This window comes from Fringilla coelebs (genome assembly GCF_963513975.1).
Source record: "Fringilla coelebs genome assembly, chromosome: 4".
NCBI lineage: Eukaryota > Metazoa > Chordata > Aves > Passeriformes > Fringillidae > Fringilla > Fringilla coelebs.
Window position 1 is genome coordinate 23,191,029 of NC_140032.1, and position 16,919 is coordinate 23,207,947.

The window sequence follows — 16,919 nt, forward strand, 5'->3', positions numbered from 1 at the left end:
TTGAGGTTTGTTTGTAAGAAATTGGATGCCTGTGTTTCACAACTTTCCTTTGGCATTTGTGTGTCATAATCACTGCTTAAATCTAAAATGTTACATCTTCCCCACTCACCTTGCTCCTAGTTCTTAAGCAGAGGAAAAAGATTTGTGTATTGGTTTGAACATCTGTCTGTGCCATTGCCATGATGATTTTAAGAATCTAATTAACTGTTCAAATCAGAAATTCTCAACATTCACAAGGTCTGTGGGGTTCTTACTTGGTTTCCAGTGTGTGCCAACTGAAATGGTAATTCAGAGGTGTTATTTATGATTAAAATCTAATGAAACTGTGTAAATGTTACAACTTTCCATACTTCCAGTGTGTAATAATTTAATGTGATTACTTTTGAGTAATTGACATCTCTGAGCATACTGTGTTTTCCCTTACTAAATTATTGAAGTGTCTTATTCTAAATACACTTTGAGATCAAGATAAATGATAAGAAACTGAAATCTTAGGAGTTCCAACTCTGGGGCTGTGCTACCTTCAATAGGGTTCTTCCACAGGGGCAAAGAGTAATTTTACAGGACCATTGTGACTACAGAATGTTTTCCTGCTGCCAACAGTCAGGCTGTAGTGAACTATTTTGATCGCACATTCCATAATTAGCCTAACCATTTTATTATTGTAGTAGTAATTAACTATGTAAAGGTTCAAGTTAATGAAAAATGTAATGTTAAAACTGGTGCAAAGCGACCTAGTGTATAGAATTCCTTACCTGTTCGGCATGTTTAAAATGTAGGTCACTGCTCCTGCACGAAGAGTGCCGACAGGGGGAGCATCCCCGGGCTGCCGGCCCCTCCCCGCCCCGCGTCGGGAGAGAGGTGCTGGTACCTGCAGTGAGGGAGAATGGCACAACCTGGTCTGACCTTGGCTTTTCTGGGCTTTTTTCCCCAGATGAAAATAATTGCATTAAATGGGCATGGTGAAATGTGTAGGTCAAGGTATTTTCCAAAAACTTCAGAAAGCATTGTTAATAGGAAAGTCCACATTTAAAACCTTATTAAAATACTGTTCTGTATATATATTTAAATAACTATAAACTGCAGCAGTTTAAAATTATGTTTCTTGGACTTAAAATCTGTACATGAACTCATATCTTCTATGATAGTACAGCCACAGGGGTGAATACAAGTATGGGATATGGTTAAGGATATTTTGAATTTTTAATTTTAGGGCAGCAGCAATGACTCTAAGAACAGTGTTGTTATCACTGCAAGCATTGTTGGCAGCTGCAGAACCAGATGATCCACAAGATGCAGTAGTGGCAAACCAGGTAAGATACTCAGTTGATTGTGATTTTTTAACATTTCTGTCATCTCTACTGACTCAGGTTAGATCCCAAGGCTTACAGGAGATAAAAGATTTTTAACAATTTATTGTAAAATGGCATATTCTAAATGTGAGCTGCTACAGTGTTTTGTGCTCTTTTTGAATTCCAGAGTGAGTGTTAGTTACTCTACAGTGTCAGAAGGATTTGTCCTTTATTTTTATCACCTTGTGAGAAATGTCTGGAGATAACAGCATAGTTGTATGAATTCCAGTGTAACTGGCCTTTCAAAATCTAAAGCTTCCAGTATAAGAAAACCAATATGCTATCAGTTTTAAATGAGTTTTAACTTGATGGTATTAATTGGATTTGGCTTGGTATGTAGCTCCTCTTCTGGATCAATATGAATGTTGTTGAGCATTGTATTTTTTTAATGTCAGAATTTTATGAATAATGACTTGGGGATAATTGTTTTCATCACTGATTGAATTGCTATCAGTAAAATTTTATAACCAACAAGGTTTGTTACCTTTCAGACATTAGTGATAACTTTTAATACCAAAAAAATATCATTTGGATCTTGGGTCATACGAGGACTGGCAGGATTTTGTTTAAAGTGTTGCTGAAGGATAGAAACAGTCATTCCTCTGACAATTCTCAACAAAGTCTCAAGTATGGGTGTGTTTTCCTTTTTACTCTGGGGAGAGAGAAGGGCAGCCTGGCTTCCCCACTGACAGACAGTAAGGGTGTATTTCAGTTACAGAAGAACAAAGCAAGCTGATGTTGGAAGAACCTTCTATCTCATCTGTATCTTCTGTAAGAACCCTCCAGGATAGGGTGACAAGGTGTGCACTACTTCCCTTTTAAAGTCAGTGTAGAATGATAGATAAACCTTTTTTTCAAACCTGTCAGGATTTAGGGAGAAACATGGAGATTGGGGGTAGCCCATTGCTCTGCTGGGTGTGTAAGAGCTGTTTGCTACCACTGTACTCAGTCAGTGCAGAAGGTTTGCTTGTGGGATTCTGCACTAAGGCTGCTCTGAATAAATGTCCCTGAACAGTTCTGTCAGGCTGAATTGCTCTGCCCAGGGAGAAGTGTTGCAAAGGCCAGAAGGACCACCAGACATCTCCCTGCACTGGGTTTATTTCCAGATGTACGCCCTTGCTGTCACACTCCTTCATTAAAAAAACTACATGTCCTTTTTTACAAAGAACAAAAATAGTGTTTCCTGTTCTGGCTCTGATGGTAGGATTCTGTGTGGGAATCATAACAGTAGAAGCGCTGGAGCTGGTTAGAGTTTTTTTCTCAGGTAAAGAGCTCCATGAATCTTTGTAGATTCCAAAGAGCAATTTTCCAGGCTGCCCCCTAGGTGTTTGTGTGGGTGTGTCCAGTGGGACTGTGGCATGACTGATATTGGGAGGATTCAGTTTATCCTGTTTCCTGCAAATACCTGAATGAACACTATGCTGGGGTTTGGCCTTGAGTTACAGGCATGTGAATGTAAGTAGAAAGTGATTAAAATGTTTTTAAGAGAGATATTGGTAAACAACTGCCTTTTTCATGTGTTTATTTGGTATCAGGTCTCTTTTACTTTGTTTGGGGTTAATTGCTTTTTCCAAGACAAAAATTTGCATGGAATTAATTATTCTCCACACTTGTGCTATTTTATTAAACTGTGTATTGTCCAGGTAAATGGCAAAAGCTCTTGAGAGAATCCCAGGGAGAATTCCTGTTTGAGTAAGAGCAGTATTTTCAGACACTAGCTGTCTGGTGTATTAGTTGCTCTGGTTGCTGTTTTTTTTTTCAGTCCAGCAGCATGAACTGCCTCAGATTCCTGATACTGAAACATCAGTGAAAGTTGCCGTTAGGCTTTTCTAAATTCAGTGAGAAACTGGATTATTTACAGATACCTAAGTAAAGTAATTCTAAGAATAGAACACTGAAAGCTAGTTCTGAGTAAAATGCAATTATGACTAATTTTTTTGCACTTCAGCTAGTTGCTTTCCAGGCTTGGCAGCATTCTCAAAAATATTTTTAAAAAATTAATTGGGAAATATCTCTTAAGAGCAGAAGAAAATAGTATAGTACTTCAGGATGCTACTGGTGTTTAACTTAATCCTTCTTCTTTTTTAATCATTACATCAAAAAACATTTGTTACAGACCACTGTATTTATAACAATGGTTTATTTCCAACAATAGATTGCCTCCCATGTTTGTTTCAATGCCATTAATGTCACCAGATAGTAAATACACAAATTATGATGTGTGGATCACATTTACAGGGAGATGGGCAAGGCACATAAAGCAGTGTAGTTGGTGTGGGTTGTTGTAGGAGAGGTAAAATGAAATGTACAGCATTTTCCTGTGCTTTATAGATCTAATTATTATTTTCATGTAATAACAAAATGCCTAAGAATGATAATCAGCCATGTTTCTGTCCTTAAAATGTACCTAAATATTTGAAAAATTTATTTCCTAATATCTCGTCTTATTAAAGTGATGATCTAAGGGAAGAGGTTTATTTTTTAAGACAAACTTGATATTGCATACAAAAGTTGTTAAAATAGGAAAATCATTTAACTTTTCTGAGTACAGTTTGTGACAGATGACCCACTTTCTTGGCAGCTGAGTTCTTGGCACACACTAAAAATTCTCTGCAATATGGTCCAGTCTGTTGTTTATTAGAAAACTGGTTAGTGGTGAGATTGGTACAAAATAATAAAGTTACGTACTGGCATGATTTTTTTTTCTGGTAAGTAATAGCTTTCATGAAGAGTTGCAGCTCCCTAGCTTTTTGTGCTTGCTCACCCATTTTTCAGCTCTTCTGTCACCTGTGTGATTAAGATCTTCATTCTCAGGTAGAAGCCTAGTAGCAGATTATTGGCCTGGACTGGAAAACTGCAGGCCTACTTGCAGTGTGTAAAACCATATCAATTTTTAAGTGGTTAGAGAAGTGCATTAGAGTAGTACATACTACCATGTTCAGGAGATGTTAACATAGGAATAATTTGTACTCTGTTGCACTGAATATAAATTTTCAGCAGCTGTGCTAAATATAGCTACTTTGCTTTGATCTGTGCAATTGAGAGTACCTGGTTGCACACATCAAATAGTGCATAATTTAACCTGAAGGCAAACTCATTATATCAAATGCTTGCATAGGTTTGCTCTTTGTGTAATCCTCACCTCTAAATTTACTTCAAGAATAGCAGCATGATCAGTATGAAACATTGTGAAAGATAGGAAGAATGATGTGTTGCAATGTGCCATATTGTCTTGCTGTTTGGTTGGATTGCTGAGTTGATTTAACTTTCTGCTTTTCCCCCCTCTCTCTTTTGTGTAGTACAAACAAAATCCAGAAATGTTTAAACAGACAGCTCGGCTTTGGGCACATGTGTATGCTGGAGCACCAGTTTCTAGTCCAGAATACACCAAAAAAATAGAAAACCTCTGTGCTATGGGCTTTGATAGGGTAAGTACAAATAACTTAAATTTGCCCTGCCCTTACTAAAAATATTTATGTGTATAAATACAGGGAGTCATCAGTATCATCAGAATCTACTGAAGTAGATTCTCTACTTTTGTGATGTTGTGTAGGTCCAATTATTCTATTTTGCTAATTATTTTTAAGAGTTGGAGTTTTAAAATTCTACATTACAGATAACTCTTGTGAGCTCCCCTTGCCTTTTTGAAACAATTTTTCTATCAATTATTAGTTGAGATTTAAGAAATGGTAAAATAATGTGTTTTGATTTTCCGTGCTTTTCATTTCACTTCTTGGAGCTGCAGGTTCACACACTGAAAATATTATTGCTTTTGTTTTCTCATTGCAGAATGCAGTAATAGTGGCCTTGTCTTCAAAATCATGGGATGTAGAGACTGCAACAGAATTACTCCTGAGTAACTGAGCCATATAGAGAGAGCTGCTTCTGTAGTCCAGCTTGCCCCTTCTGGAGGAGCATCACCATCTGTTATTCCTAGGATTCTATATAGATTCTCTTTCAAAACTGGCACTCTTGCCTGATGATGCTATCTAGGCACTATTGGAGACTGAAAAAAAGCGCTCTGTAAATAAAGCTAATTAAACGTCTGTGTAAATTTAAAAGGGGAAATACTTTAATTTTTTTTCTTACTAAATATTGTAAAAATTCTTTGAGCTCAGCTAAGATAATGGGGGAAAACAATGCCTACTTTAGTGTTTAGCAGTGTGACAAAGACTAGCAGGAACTTGCTTCAGGATTTTGATTTAGTAATTCAGAAAGCAACATTTTGAGTGTTAGTCATCAAAATTGTTGGTGCCACTCATCACAGTTATCTTACTGTTTTTAACATGGATCCTATGTGCCTGTGGATTGACCTATATTTGCATGCTTGTACTTAATAGACATATTAGGTAGGGTCGCTGAAGAGAGCACCATTGAAATACTCAATTGCTTTTGTAACTTTTCCTGACAGACTTTGAAGACTTACCCAAAGTTCCAAATGGTGACCTATTCAGAACCATTTTCTTTCTAGCTTATTAATTGGGAAACCTGATTCTCCTCTCCCTTACATCATACTGTTGATTATGTTTCATCATCTGTGGGTATTATGTGTGCCATTACAGTAGTCTAGGCTCCCCTTTAAAAATACATATTTTGAATTACCAGTAGTGATTTTCATCCATCATGTTTTCTACACAATCATGTAAGGAGTATGCCTCAATACAGCACAAAAGATGGAGCTGGTTTAATTTCCTTTTTTTTTTGTCTTAAATAGCTGTAAAGTGTTCTTCAGTACACTCTGGATAATATGATTTCATAGGGTTTGAAGGAGAACACAGCTGATTCTCCAGTGTACTGAGAATAGAAAAAAAAATTTTTTTTTGAGTACTTGATATGATGCAATCAGCTGGTTTTTGCAGCAGTTTTCTAGCTTTATTTTGGGCTTCAGTTTAAGGATTGCTTACCAGGTACTTTAAAATTCATCCTTGCTTGCATTTTTCCCTGGTTAACACATGGAGGCTGTGTTGGTGTTTTTACTGTACATACTTCAAATGCACATAGAAGTAGAAGTGTGTTCTCAATTTAGCTTTTTTTTTTTGATTGATGTTTCTGATAAATGAGAACTGAAATCTTACCTTGGCTTGTACATACAGTCAGTCTTTTTATTTGTATTAAAATGACATTTCATCCTGAGTGCAAAAGCTTGAAAATTATTAGTCTTGCAACTTCAAACACTAGTACATCTATTTAAAGAGAGCTGTAATGTCTTTGTGAATATGATGCTAACTTTTGAGAGTGTATCTGACAAGGAAGTTCAGAGAAATCCTGAGACTAGAAAGTGGGGATTGTGGATAATGGAGTACTGTATCAGTCATCTTTTCTATGACTCTTTTGTTTTGTTCTGGCTTGGTTGTTTGTTTTGGTTTTTTTTTTCTCCTAGGCTGTGGATTAGTGGGGTGGGGAAATCTATGCCTGCTTGGGGTTTTTCTAGAGCTGTGAAGTACAAATTGAAATGGTTTTGCACTTCATGGTCTGTTTATAACTCATACTAGGTGAAATCAGGAACATTATGGTATCTGTTAAATACCTGGAACATAGTAGTAAGGGAACAAAACCAGACAAGAGAGCTGTCAAGACCTGGCTAGTTCTGGGGCGTTCCATGTACTGCTCTGTCTGATGTGTCCAAACTTTAAAACAGGGCACAGACAGTAAATACTTTGAACTCATATCAGTGCAATACTAAATGCATTTGCTTAGTCTTTATACTTACTGCTTTTTAAGGTGTAGTCAGTGATCAGTTTTCTTGGGTTTTCTTGAGTTAGTGTAAATCATTTGCGATGATGCCAAAGGAAATGAGTTGTTTTGACTTTCCTTATATTTATTTATTTTTTTAACAAGAAGCTGCTACTGTTCAGCTGGTTTGCTAAGTGAAAACCAGGGACAGTAGGAAACTGGCAAAATGCTACTTGTGTTAATCTCAAGTTGCTGTCTTTTCTGTTATACAGGCTAAGAACTTCTTGATTACATCAACACCTTTTTTTTTACCCTGGTGGTAAATACGAATTGCTGACTACTTTCCCTTGTTCTTCGCTGCTATTTATCAAAAGAACTTGGAAATCATTGTCGGGGACATAAAACTTCTCAGTAACGGGCTTCTGAATGTGTCTTTCCATAAGACCAGTCTCCTAAGAACAGCAGGCTTCTCCAACAGTATGTCAAGAGATAAAGGAAGCAGGGAAAGGGGAGAGGGGGGAAAAGAGGTTCTTAGGTGAGCAGAGTCACCTCTGAAAGAATGCCCTGTTAAGTTTTACTTCTCTCATGAAGTTACCTCATTTTCTTCTCTACTGCAAAACACTTGTCTTCCCCTTCCCCCTTATATATAAATGTTGGATTCTGGATTTTGCCCTCCATCCATGTGCTCGGTAGCTTTATGCTAGCTCAGGTGCTGGCAGGAAGCTACTCAAGAAGTGAGCTGGGAAGGAAAAGTCACCCAGCATTAAGGAGACACCTTTGGTCTGAAGTCCCTCTGAATTTTGACATGTTACTCCTTTATAAGGAATGTTTTTGTATTCTTGGTAATTATCAGAGTTGAATATAGGGATAATGTTGTACAAGGTTAGTTTAACTGCAGCTGGGGCTGAGCCCTAGGAATTTTGCTGTTAGTGTTCAGCTTATCATTGTGAGACATTGTACATACAAATGGTAGTTCTGTGTTGTGTATCACTGAACATCGCTATATTCAGGGCCCTGTGCATTCACAGACGTGGAGGTGCCGTGCAGCCCACTCCAGCTGTGGACTCAGGCTGCACATTGACCACTCCTTGCAACAAGAACATGAAACATGAGTACAGTGGCTAAGTACAAATAAATCATGCATTGTCTTCCTCTGTTGTGCCAGAAGATGGCTTGAAACAGTCATTTTGAAGTCTAAATGGCCCCATTTTTCTAAACAAGGTATTGGTAATAACACAGATTACCAGAGCATCCATTGGGTTTCACTGCTGAACATTTTAACATGCATCCAGCAGAGTGGTTTATCCTATCTTGCCCAATTCCTCCAAGAGCAAAGTACAGCTTTGTTCAGAGGTAGAGAAATGCCCTTTCCTATTGCCAAAAGCCTCCATTTTCCCATGAGTACCAAAAGCCCTGACTGTATTCCACCCCCTTGCCAAATTCACAGCTTCCTCCCATTCCTTCTCTGAACAAACTCTGTTCTCAGTGTGACAAATTGGTGCATTTTGGAGACAAAAACCCCTTAGGAACATATCCTGGAAAGATGCATCATTTAGTGCATTTTGCATGCTCCAAACTTTTTTTTTACTATTTTGATAAAAGCTTGCAACAGAGTACATGGGGCCTTGACTATAATTGGTTCGGTAGTATTTATGAGCAATTAGGTACTACTGGTGTATGAATATGTCTTAGTTTTTTTCTAATTATCACTGTATTCAACTGTTTTCCATGTAAATTAGTATTGGAACACTGACATAAGGAATATAAAAACTTTTTTTGTTGTTGTCTGAAAGGAGGAATTAAATAGCCAGAAAGAATCTTACCTTGTAACACCAGATCTGCATTAGATGGTGTGGGTAACAGAAACGTTTAAACTATGCAAATTTACGCCTAACAGCTGTGACTCAGACTAGGCACTTCAGAGCTTATGTCATTTGGGAAGGGAGAAGGGGAGTGGGGGGAAATCAAAACACAGATTCAAGTGAGTTCTTGTTTACTGCATTGGTCATGCGCTGTGTCGGGAAGTTCAGTTTTTAGTGCAGGGGAAGTCCACTGTGCATGTCCCTTGTTCCCTTCTGAAACATCACCAAAAGCTGGCTTAGACTTGGAGGCTTGCCTGAAGTGGGAAACGTTAAGTTATTTAGCAAATAAATTGGTTTTACTTAAATGATGATGAGCAGAGACAACGAGAAGATGAGGTGTCCTCCCATACTCTGTTTTGTTGATGGAGCTGTTGAGTGGGGACACTGATTTGTGACCAGGTGCTTAGTTTTGTATGGTTTTGATGAGCAGCTGGCTCAACAAGAGATAGCAAAAGTGCATTTCCTCAGCATCTGTTGCATCATGGAACTGAAGCATGAAAGTCAAGATGCTTGAAAGTCAAGCCTCTTCTGGAAGATGAAATAGATATTTTTGGTGTTACCATCCTCATTTTCCAGTCACAGCTTTCTCCTAGGGCTAAGCAAAGGGGCAATCACTTCTTTCTTGCTAGTTTTCTTATCTGTTCCAAACCTATCCGTGAATGATGTAGGTAGCTCTTCCTGCTTGTGGTGTTTGTGTCATCAGCTGATTCATCATCAGACTCACAAGACCAACTGTCGTCAACGCATTTGGCTTCTGGCTTGGTTATTCCAGCTGCAGTGCTCTGTTGGCAGCAACCTGACTTTGGATTTGTTCTCACTGGACAAACCCTTGTGAATCATTTGCCCTGTACTGTGCTGTGATGTTCGAGCTGTGCTGTTACCTGCTTTGTAGGCATCAAACTGGCTCTGGGATGGCTCGTGGTGCTGAGCCCTTCATCGACAATGTAAGTTCAGATCACGGCTCAACGGCCGAGGAAATGTACTGAGACAGTGCTGTGCTTGTCTGGTGTACAGCTGCTGCTGCTCTGGTGCAGTGTCTGAAGAAGGCTGCCATCATAGGAATGCTGATGTCAACTGCTGAAGAGCCCTGCTTTTCACTTACCTTTTCCATCCTATATTCTGACTTTACTAGTGAATAAATCTTTACCTATAAGTACTGCAGGAGGTTGGTTCCTGAGCACCAGACTTCCTGTGGAGGCAGAACAGGGGTGGGGAGGCTGGAATGCAGCATCAGTGTTTTTTGTCTTGAAAATAAAAGCTACACAAACACTTTTGTAAACAAATGATTTTTTAAATAAACACACATTTTAAAAGATGTTGATTTTTCACTGGGAATGCTTAACAATAAATGCATGTTTCCCTGAAAACAGTTTTCATTTTATTTCTGGCAATTCAGATTGTTCTAAGATTACAGGGTCTACTGCCTCCATGTCAGTGACAAGAGAGAAAGGAATAATCATTTTCATAGTGCACATTAAAAATTTTTGAAGAAGAAAATTGTGTAAATAGAAGCTGTGTAATGGAAGCGTGTGTTATTTCAACCAGTCCTGACCATCCTGCACCACCTCTTGCCTCCTTCCAAAGGCTGCAGCTGAAGAAACAAAGCCGGTACCACAGAGGAAGAGTTCTCTCTGGACTTTCCTGCACCACTTACGTTCATGTCATCTTTGTACATTTTAAACTGTGTACCTCAAACTGCAGTTTGTTCATGCACAGGGAGGTGACAGCCTGGTGGCTAATGGCACAGCCCTGCCACTCAGCTCTAGAAGAATCTAGGAGGGATGATGACTATGGATTTACTACCAGTACAAGCTTCACTTTTTTGGCATTTGTCAACGTTTGTTAAATGGAGTAAAGCAATTAAAAACAGTGACTGCACAGCTGAAGCAACGAGCAGAGTTTGCTGTGGAGCTGGTTATAATACTGTGTTTCAGATCTGTGTCCCAGCTTCAGGTGCATGTTTGTCCCTGGGCAAGTTTTGCAGGTTTCTGGGCAGGCTCTGCCGGCTGGGATAGTGCTGCACTGTTTTATGGTGTAAGATGTTGTTTGAGTTTTCTGTTTAATTTTACTGTCATCAGGAGCTGTGTCGTATTGTGGTACCTCATTCTTTAAGAGGGGTGAGGGAGACGGAGCACTCTCCAGTCCCTCTCTTGCAGGTCTTAGCCTGACATTAATTCAGAGTAAAAAAAAAAAAATACAATTTCCCCAGTTCGTGTAGTTAGACACTGACATGAGTAACTGAGAGCTGCTTTATACTGAAATATTTGTGAAGTTGTCCAACAGCCTTGTCATTTCTTCCAGCACCCCAAAACTGGAAGCGAGTTCACAGCTGAAATGGACTGATGGTGCTTGCTAGCTTGACTTGTCCTGTACTTAGTTTTCTGTTTCAGTGGCTGTAATACTGACACATTTGGCTCTCAGACGGGTAACTGATACCTCCAATACAGCAAATCCAGGATTTTAAATTGTTTTTAAGGTCAAGTCTGGATCTGGAGCACCCGTGTCTGATATAATGTCAAATAAATTACATTGCTTCACTTAGTGTCTGCTTTGTGTTGAAATACATTAATTCTTTACGTGGGTTTATGACAGCTTGGTATAAAATAAAGGGTAATAAGCTGGGCTGGTGAGGGGGCAGGGGGAGATGGGAGAGGATCTGTTTTGTGATGATGATACCTGAGCCACCAGACCCCTTTAGCACTCCAAGTCCTCCAAGTACAGCTGCCTTTGCTTGCAAATGGTGCAGGGTACAGGCTTGTGGCCCCTGTGCCTGCAGTGGGTGGGGAGAGGGACAGTGCCATGGTCTCTTCCCTTTGTCTTTCCCAAAAACTCTTCTCACAACTGGCAGTTTAAAAACATCATGTTGGTGAATAGTTAAAGCTCCTGCTGACCCTGAGAGGTTTGGGAAGTTCCCTGCAGCTGAGCCACATTACTGTATCAGGGCAAAGCTGCCTGTCCCCATTTTTATACTCCTACCTCCTGCCCAGGAGCAGAGATGGGTAGGAGGGTGCCTTTCTTGGAGGAACATTTTGCTGGTTATCACCTCCTAAAATAGGAGCCAGTTATGCACCAAGAGAGATTTTGGTTCAAAAGCAGAACTGGTTGGTCCCATTTCACACTGCAGTCAGTCGTAACAAAGAGCGGGCACTGGAAATCCTGTCACTGCCACAGCTTTAAATTTCCATCAACACAAGGCTGGAGAACAAACACCAAACACAAAGTGGGTGCCAGGTGTTTCTGGCAGTGGTGGCCATCACATCTTCACCTTGCTGCAAGAAACTGTTGGGTGTGAAGTGGTTACTCTGTGTAGAAAGTGGCTTAAAGGATCCAAGGCTGTCAGTGTAAATGGAATGAAAACACTTGATTTTTTTTTTTGCTGTTGAAGAGGCAAGAAATGAATCCTGTGTATGAACAACCTGCTGGGATAGGGGCTTGCTCACTCTTTGCTTGGCATATAGTGTTGCCCACTATAGCTTATTCCACATTCCAGTCCTTTAATGGTCTGAACCACATCAAAAATACCGGGATAAAATGTTTCCATGCCATGTTTATCAGGAGAGAGAACTATGTGGAAGAAAACATGTATGAACAAAATAGTTACCAAAAGTTCACTGGGTCAGACAATGCTGAGGTGGAGGGGAAAAAAACAAAGCACAAACCAACCCCAAACATTTCTTAAAAAACAGAGGGAAAGTAATTCTTTGTAAAATTTGTGTGCCATTCTTTTCACCTGTGGATGGTTCTCATCTATAAGGAATTCAGGAAGGGGAGGTGCAGAGTCCTGAACCAGGGGAGGAAAAACCCCAGCCCTGGTAAAAGCTGGGACAACTGTAAAGCACCTTGGCAAGGAAAGACCTGGGGTTTGAGATCTGGACCAAGGTGAACATGAGCCACCAACCTGTGCTCGTGGCAAAGGCAGCAAACTGTATCCTGGGCTGCACGAGGCAGTGTCAGCAGCAGGCTAGGGAGGTGATCCTGCCTCTCTGCACAGCCACATGCAGCAGCAATGCCAGGCCCTGCTCTGCTGGGATGGGCTGGAAGGGAGGCAGCTGTCCACACAAGAGACTGTGTACTCAGGAGGCCTGGGTCTGGTAGATGGGGCTGAAAAAGAAGCAAAGGGAAACAAAAGAGGCCACATCCTACAAGTGTGAAATGACAAAGCCCTCTTAGTACCAAAGAGGTTAAAAACCCCACCATCAACCCAAAAGTAGAAACAACCTGTTTTGGCTTAAAGGTATGTTTTGGAAAGAAAGCAGCTCAGTGATGCGGAATCAAATGACACTCTGCTATCATCTTGGCCAACTGCTTTGGGCAGCTTCCATAACCACCCTCATGAAAGAATGCGTGCAAGGGAAATGCTTAGAGCAGGAATCCTGCTCTGCTCCCCTGGCAATGAGTATCCCTGGCACGTGGTGCAGCTCCCATGTGGCAGCAGGAAGGGGCTTGGACACAACAAGTGTCTTCTGGTAAGTGGTCTTCTGGAGGAGAAACTCATTACCATTTCAAGGCTGAAGAGTGACCAAATGAAAAAAAGACTTGTGCTCTTGAGCTCTGAGGAAGTTGGCAAATCTGTGGTAGCAAATGTAACAGAAGGCCCCTATGCCTCTGGTTGTAGCCCTGGGGATAGAGGTGCCCTCAAAAATGGCCAAACAGCCTCACATACATAGTGGCTCCATGGGGAAATGGTGTGCTGGTCAGACACAACATGCTTGAAGAAAGTGTGTAATTCAGAGATGGAGCGAGGCAGTGGGGAAGAAGTGGTGCCACAGGACTGGCAGGGCCCATCCCCCTCTCTGCAGGCACAAGAAAAGCTCCAGAGAGCAGAAGCCTATGGCCAACCTGGGGGGGTGATGAGTCAAGGGAGTGGGTGCAGTGATAGGTGTTTTGCTGTGACCAGTCACCTACAAAGGGATGTGATCTCAGGTCGATATTAACTGGTTGGGAAAAAGTTTGGCCTGGAAATAGTAAAATTTTCCAATTTCCAATCACTTCTCCAGGGATGTACCTCTGGCTCTATTTCCTATTTAGGTATTTACACACATTGATACACTCTGAAGGATGATCTCACCAGGAAGGTATCTGTAACTTGGAGAGCTGGAGATAGCACCGCATGTACCTCATGGTCAAACACACCAGGAATGCTGTGAATGCCACCACAATGTGCAGTCTGTGAGGGTTTGGTCTTTCCTACAGGCATGGAAACTAGAAAGAATTAAAAATACACCCTATTTCTGCATGGGGATATGCTGGATCTCCTGTCATGTCTCGTAATAGTCCAGAGGAGACTAATGCCTCAGACCTCTACCATCAGCATAAATCCAGCTTGTTTCTGGTCTGGGTACAGAAACTAGGGCATGCCGTGACTCCCCACTTCCTTTATAGCCACTGGACCCAACACCAAAGAAACAGCCATAATCACCTTCCTTTAAGAGCTTTGGTGCATCAGAGTCAGCACATCAATTCCTGCTTCCAGGGCAATGGGAGAATTAAATGCCTGACTGAAAAAGCAGAACATGTATTTCCTGTTCTGGAGCATGCCCAGCTTGCAGCATTATGAATGCACATCTGAACTCCTGAGGCTGGCAGGGCTATAGGAGGATGCTCAGTCTTCCAGAGCTATTTGGTCATGCTTTTTGCCTGAGCTGGCACATTGCTGAGACTACATGGCTGCCAGCATGACCTGAGTTACAAATTGGCTTGGATAACCCCTGTGCTCCCAGTGAAAAGCAAATGTCTCCTCATGGCTGTCCCTCCTCACCAAGCAACACAAGAATCAACTGCACCATCCACTCATGTTGCCCATGGAGGTCTTGGTTTTGCTGACCATGGGTAGAGCTGCACACCTGGTGATGACTCCACCAGGTTCAAAACTGAATGGCTCCTTAGTCACTTCTTGCCAAAGCTGAAGGGGTCACCATGAGCCTGACTTCTTCCTGTTGGCCCAGCCACTGCAGGCCAAGAGTCCTGGTAAAAGTGTCAGGACTTTCCCTAGGCAGAGAGAAGATGTTCTGCTGCAAGTCAGAAAGGTCGTTCCAACAGATGAACAGAAGGATTTGTTCCAATGGTAGGACTGCCCTTTGCCTGGTATGACACCAGGGCTCCCAGGAACACGCTCACACATCCTCCAGCACGTGTGATGCTGACTGAGCTGGGCTGCAGAGCTGCTCCTACCAGGGTCCGCATGGCTGTGCCTGCGGCTTTCTCAGCCTGAGGGAGCAGGAGCTCTGAACTGCAACAAGCCTTTGGCTGTGGTCCACTCATCTCTTTACAAGCAGGTGCACATGCCAAAACCTTGCTCATCTGCTTTCAGACTGCAAAACATACAGCTGGGAAGCTCCTCCAAGTCAGAGATGTTCCCATTCTGAATCTAAAGTATACTAGGGAGTGATTTGTGGAAGTAGTCATCCTGTGGGTCACCACACTGACTTGGTGCTAAGGAATCTCTGATGGGAGTACTGTGGCATTCACCTGCTTTGGTCTCTCATTCAGAAATAAAAGGACATCCCGGATCCACTCTCCTGACTCAGGCTGTGCAGCTAGAAGGGACAGGCTGTCAGCAACCACTTCCAAGTTCTGCTTCTGAGGAAGTTCTGCCTTGTCTTTGAGGAACTGAGGCAAATCAATCCACAGAATGTGTGGATTAAAAACTCTTCAGGAATGGAAGCTACTGTTGGTCTTTGAAGTTTAAGAGTATATGAGCTTCCTTCTGGCCATCTGAATACCCAGGGTACTCATCAGCATGATGATTCTCTCCTGTCAGAAATTCAAGCAGAGGAAGCCTTCAAGGGACACAAACTGCTGCTGTACAGGACTTTGCTCTCCCTGCTTTTGAACACCTTGCTGCTCCCAGTGCAAATCTGTTCCTGCACCCAGATACAGTGCCCTGGGCTGAGACCAGCCACTCTTTGACTAATGCTTGGTTATCAGCTCAGTGCACCTGCAGCCAGGCTGGCAAGCAGACTTTGTAGCCCAGCTTCCTTAGTTTGGACTACTTCCCTGAGCACCAATTTGAGATTTGATTTTTCAGGCACAAACAGAACTACTATTGCCGACAAAGACAATAACGAAATAGCCAAGAGAACTAGGATCCACATGGATGATTTCTTTAAGAAGCAAGTTTCCTGTGTATTGCAAATGTTCGGTGATCCCAAATCTTTCTTTATCTTTAGAGGAAACAGTTCAGCTGTTACAGCCCCATCAGTTAACTTGACATTCAAGAGCCAGTCTGATGCTGAACTTGGTCCAACAATGTGAGCTAAGTATCTACCAGCTGGAAGCACATTTTAGATAACATTTTGTTATTTATCAGTCCTAAAACTAACAGGGCCCATCAGCACGTGCAGAAAAGGTTTGTAGTGGATGCTGTTTCTCCTGTTTAAGATTGCCCTAGACAACATTATGTTTTCATCCGAAAGATCCAAAAGAACTACTCAGTTTTGTTGAGTGGTAGAGGTTTAATTTAGTACATTATAAAGCATGTTCTCAGAACAGCTTTCCTGTCTTACTGTGATTAAAGCTGTGCAGTCCAAGCATAAGAAGACAGAAAAAAACCAGAAATAAATGAGTATCTGCTAAGAAACACAGCCAACCTTCTATGAAGATGGGAACTTAAAAGATGACAAGAACTTAGCTCTAACTATGTAACTGAATGTGAAACCTCAGCCCCTTTAAATCCTGCACGGGTAAAAAGCCATAAAGAGTGGGTTTTATGAGGCTTCCTATTAAATGCCCATTAACAAGTGAAGAACTCTGAGCATCAGTTTCCTTATTATAATGGGAGAATCCTTACTCTTATGTACAATATTTGAAAACTGACAGATGGCCAAGTCACACACACACACCCCATGCCACACCCCTTTGTTTTGAAATACTTTGCCTTCAATTGCAGAGTTTTATACTCATTACTCTTTAAAATCTCTTTGTTTTAAGGGCTCAGCAGCATTGGCAATGCATCAATTACACCTGTGTAAGAGTGGTGCTGTGCTCTCTGCCCTGGCTCTCCAGGCTGCTCCTGTGTGCTGTCAGTGCTCAG

General features: G+C 41.4%; 1 protein-coding gene across 1 annotated transcript in view; it reads left to right on the plus strand.

Annotated features, from left to right (window-relative positions):
* Window positions 1-6,485, plus strand: part of UBE2K (ubiquitin conjugating enzyme E2 K) — a 39,304-nt gene extending 32,819 nt beyond the window's left edge. The window contains exons 5-7 of the mRNA XM_084204944.1: window positions 1,214-1,313; window positions 4,652-4,780; window positions 5,142-6,485. Of these exons, the coding sequence (XP_084061070.1) occupies window positions 1,214-1,313; window positions 4,652-4,780; window positions 5,142-5,216 (304 nt within the window). The 3' untranslated portion in view covers window positions 5,217-6,485. The remainder of the gene's footprint in view (window positions 1-1,213; window positions 1,314-4,651; window positions 4,781-5,141) is intronic.
* The last annotated feature ends 10,434 nt before the right edge of the window (window positions 6,486-16,919 follow it).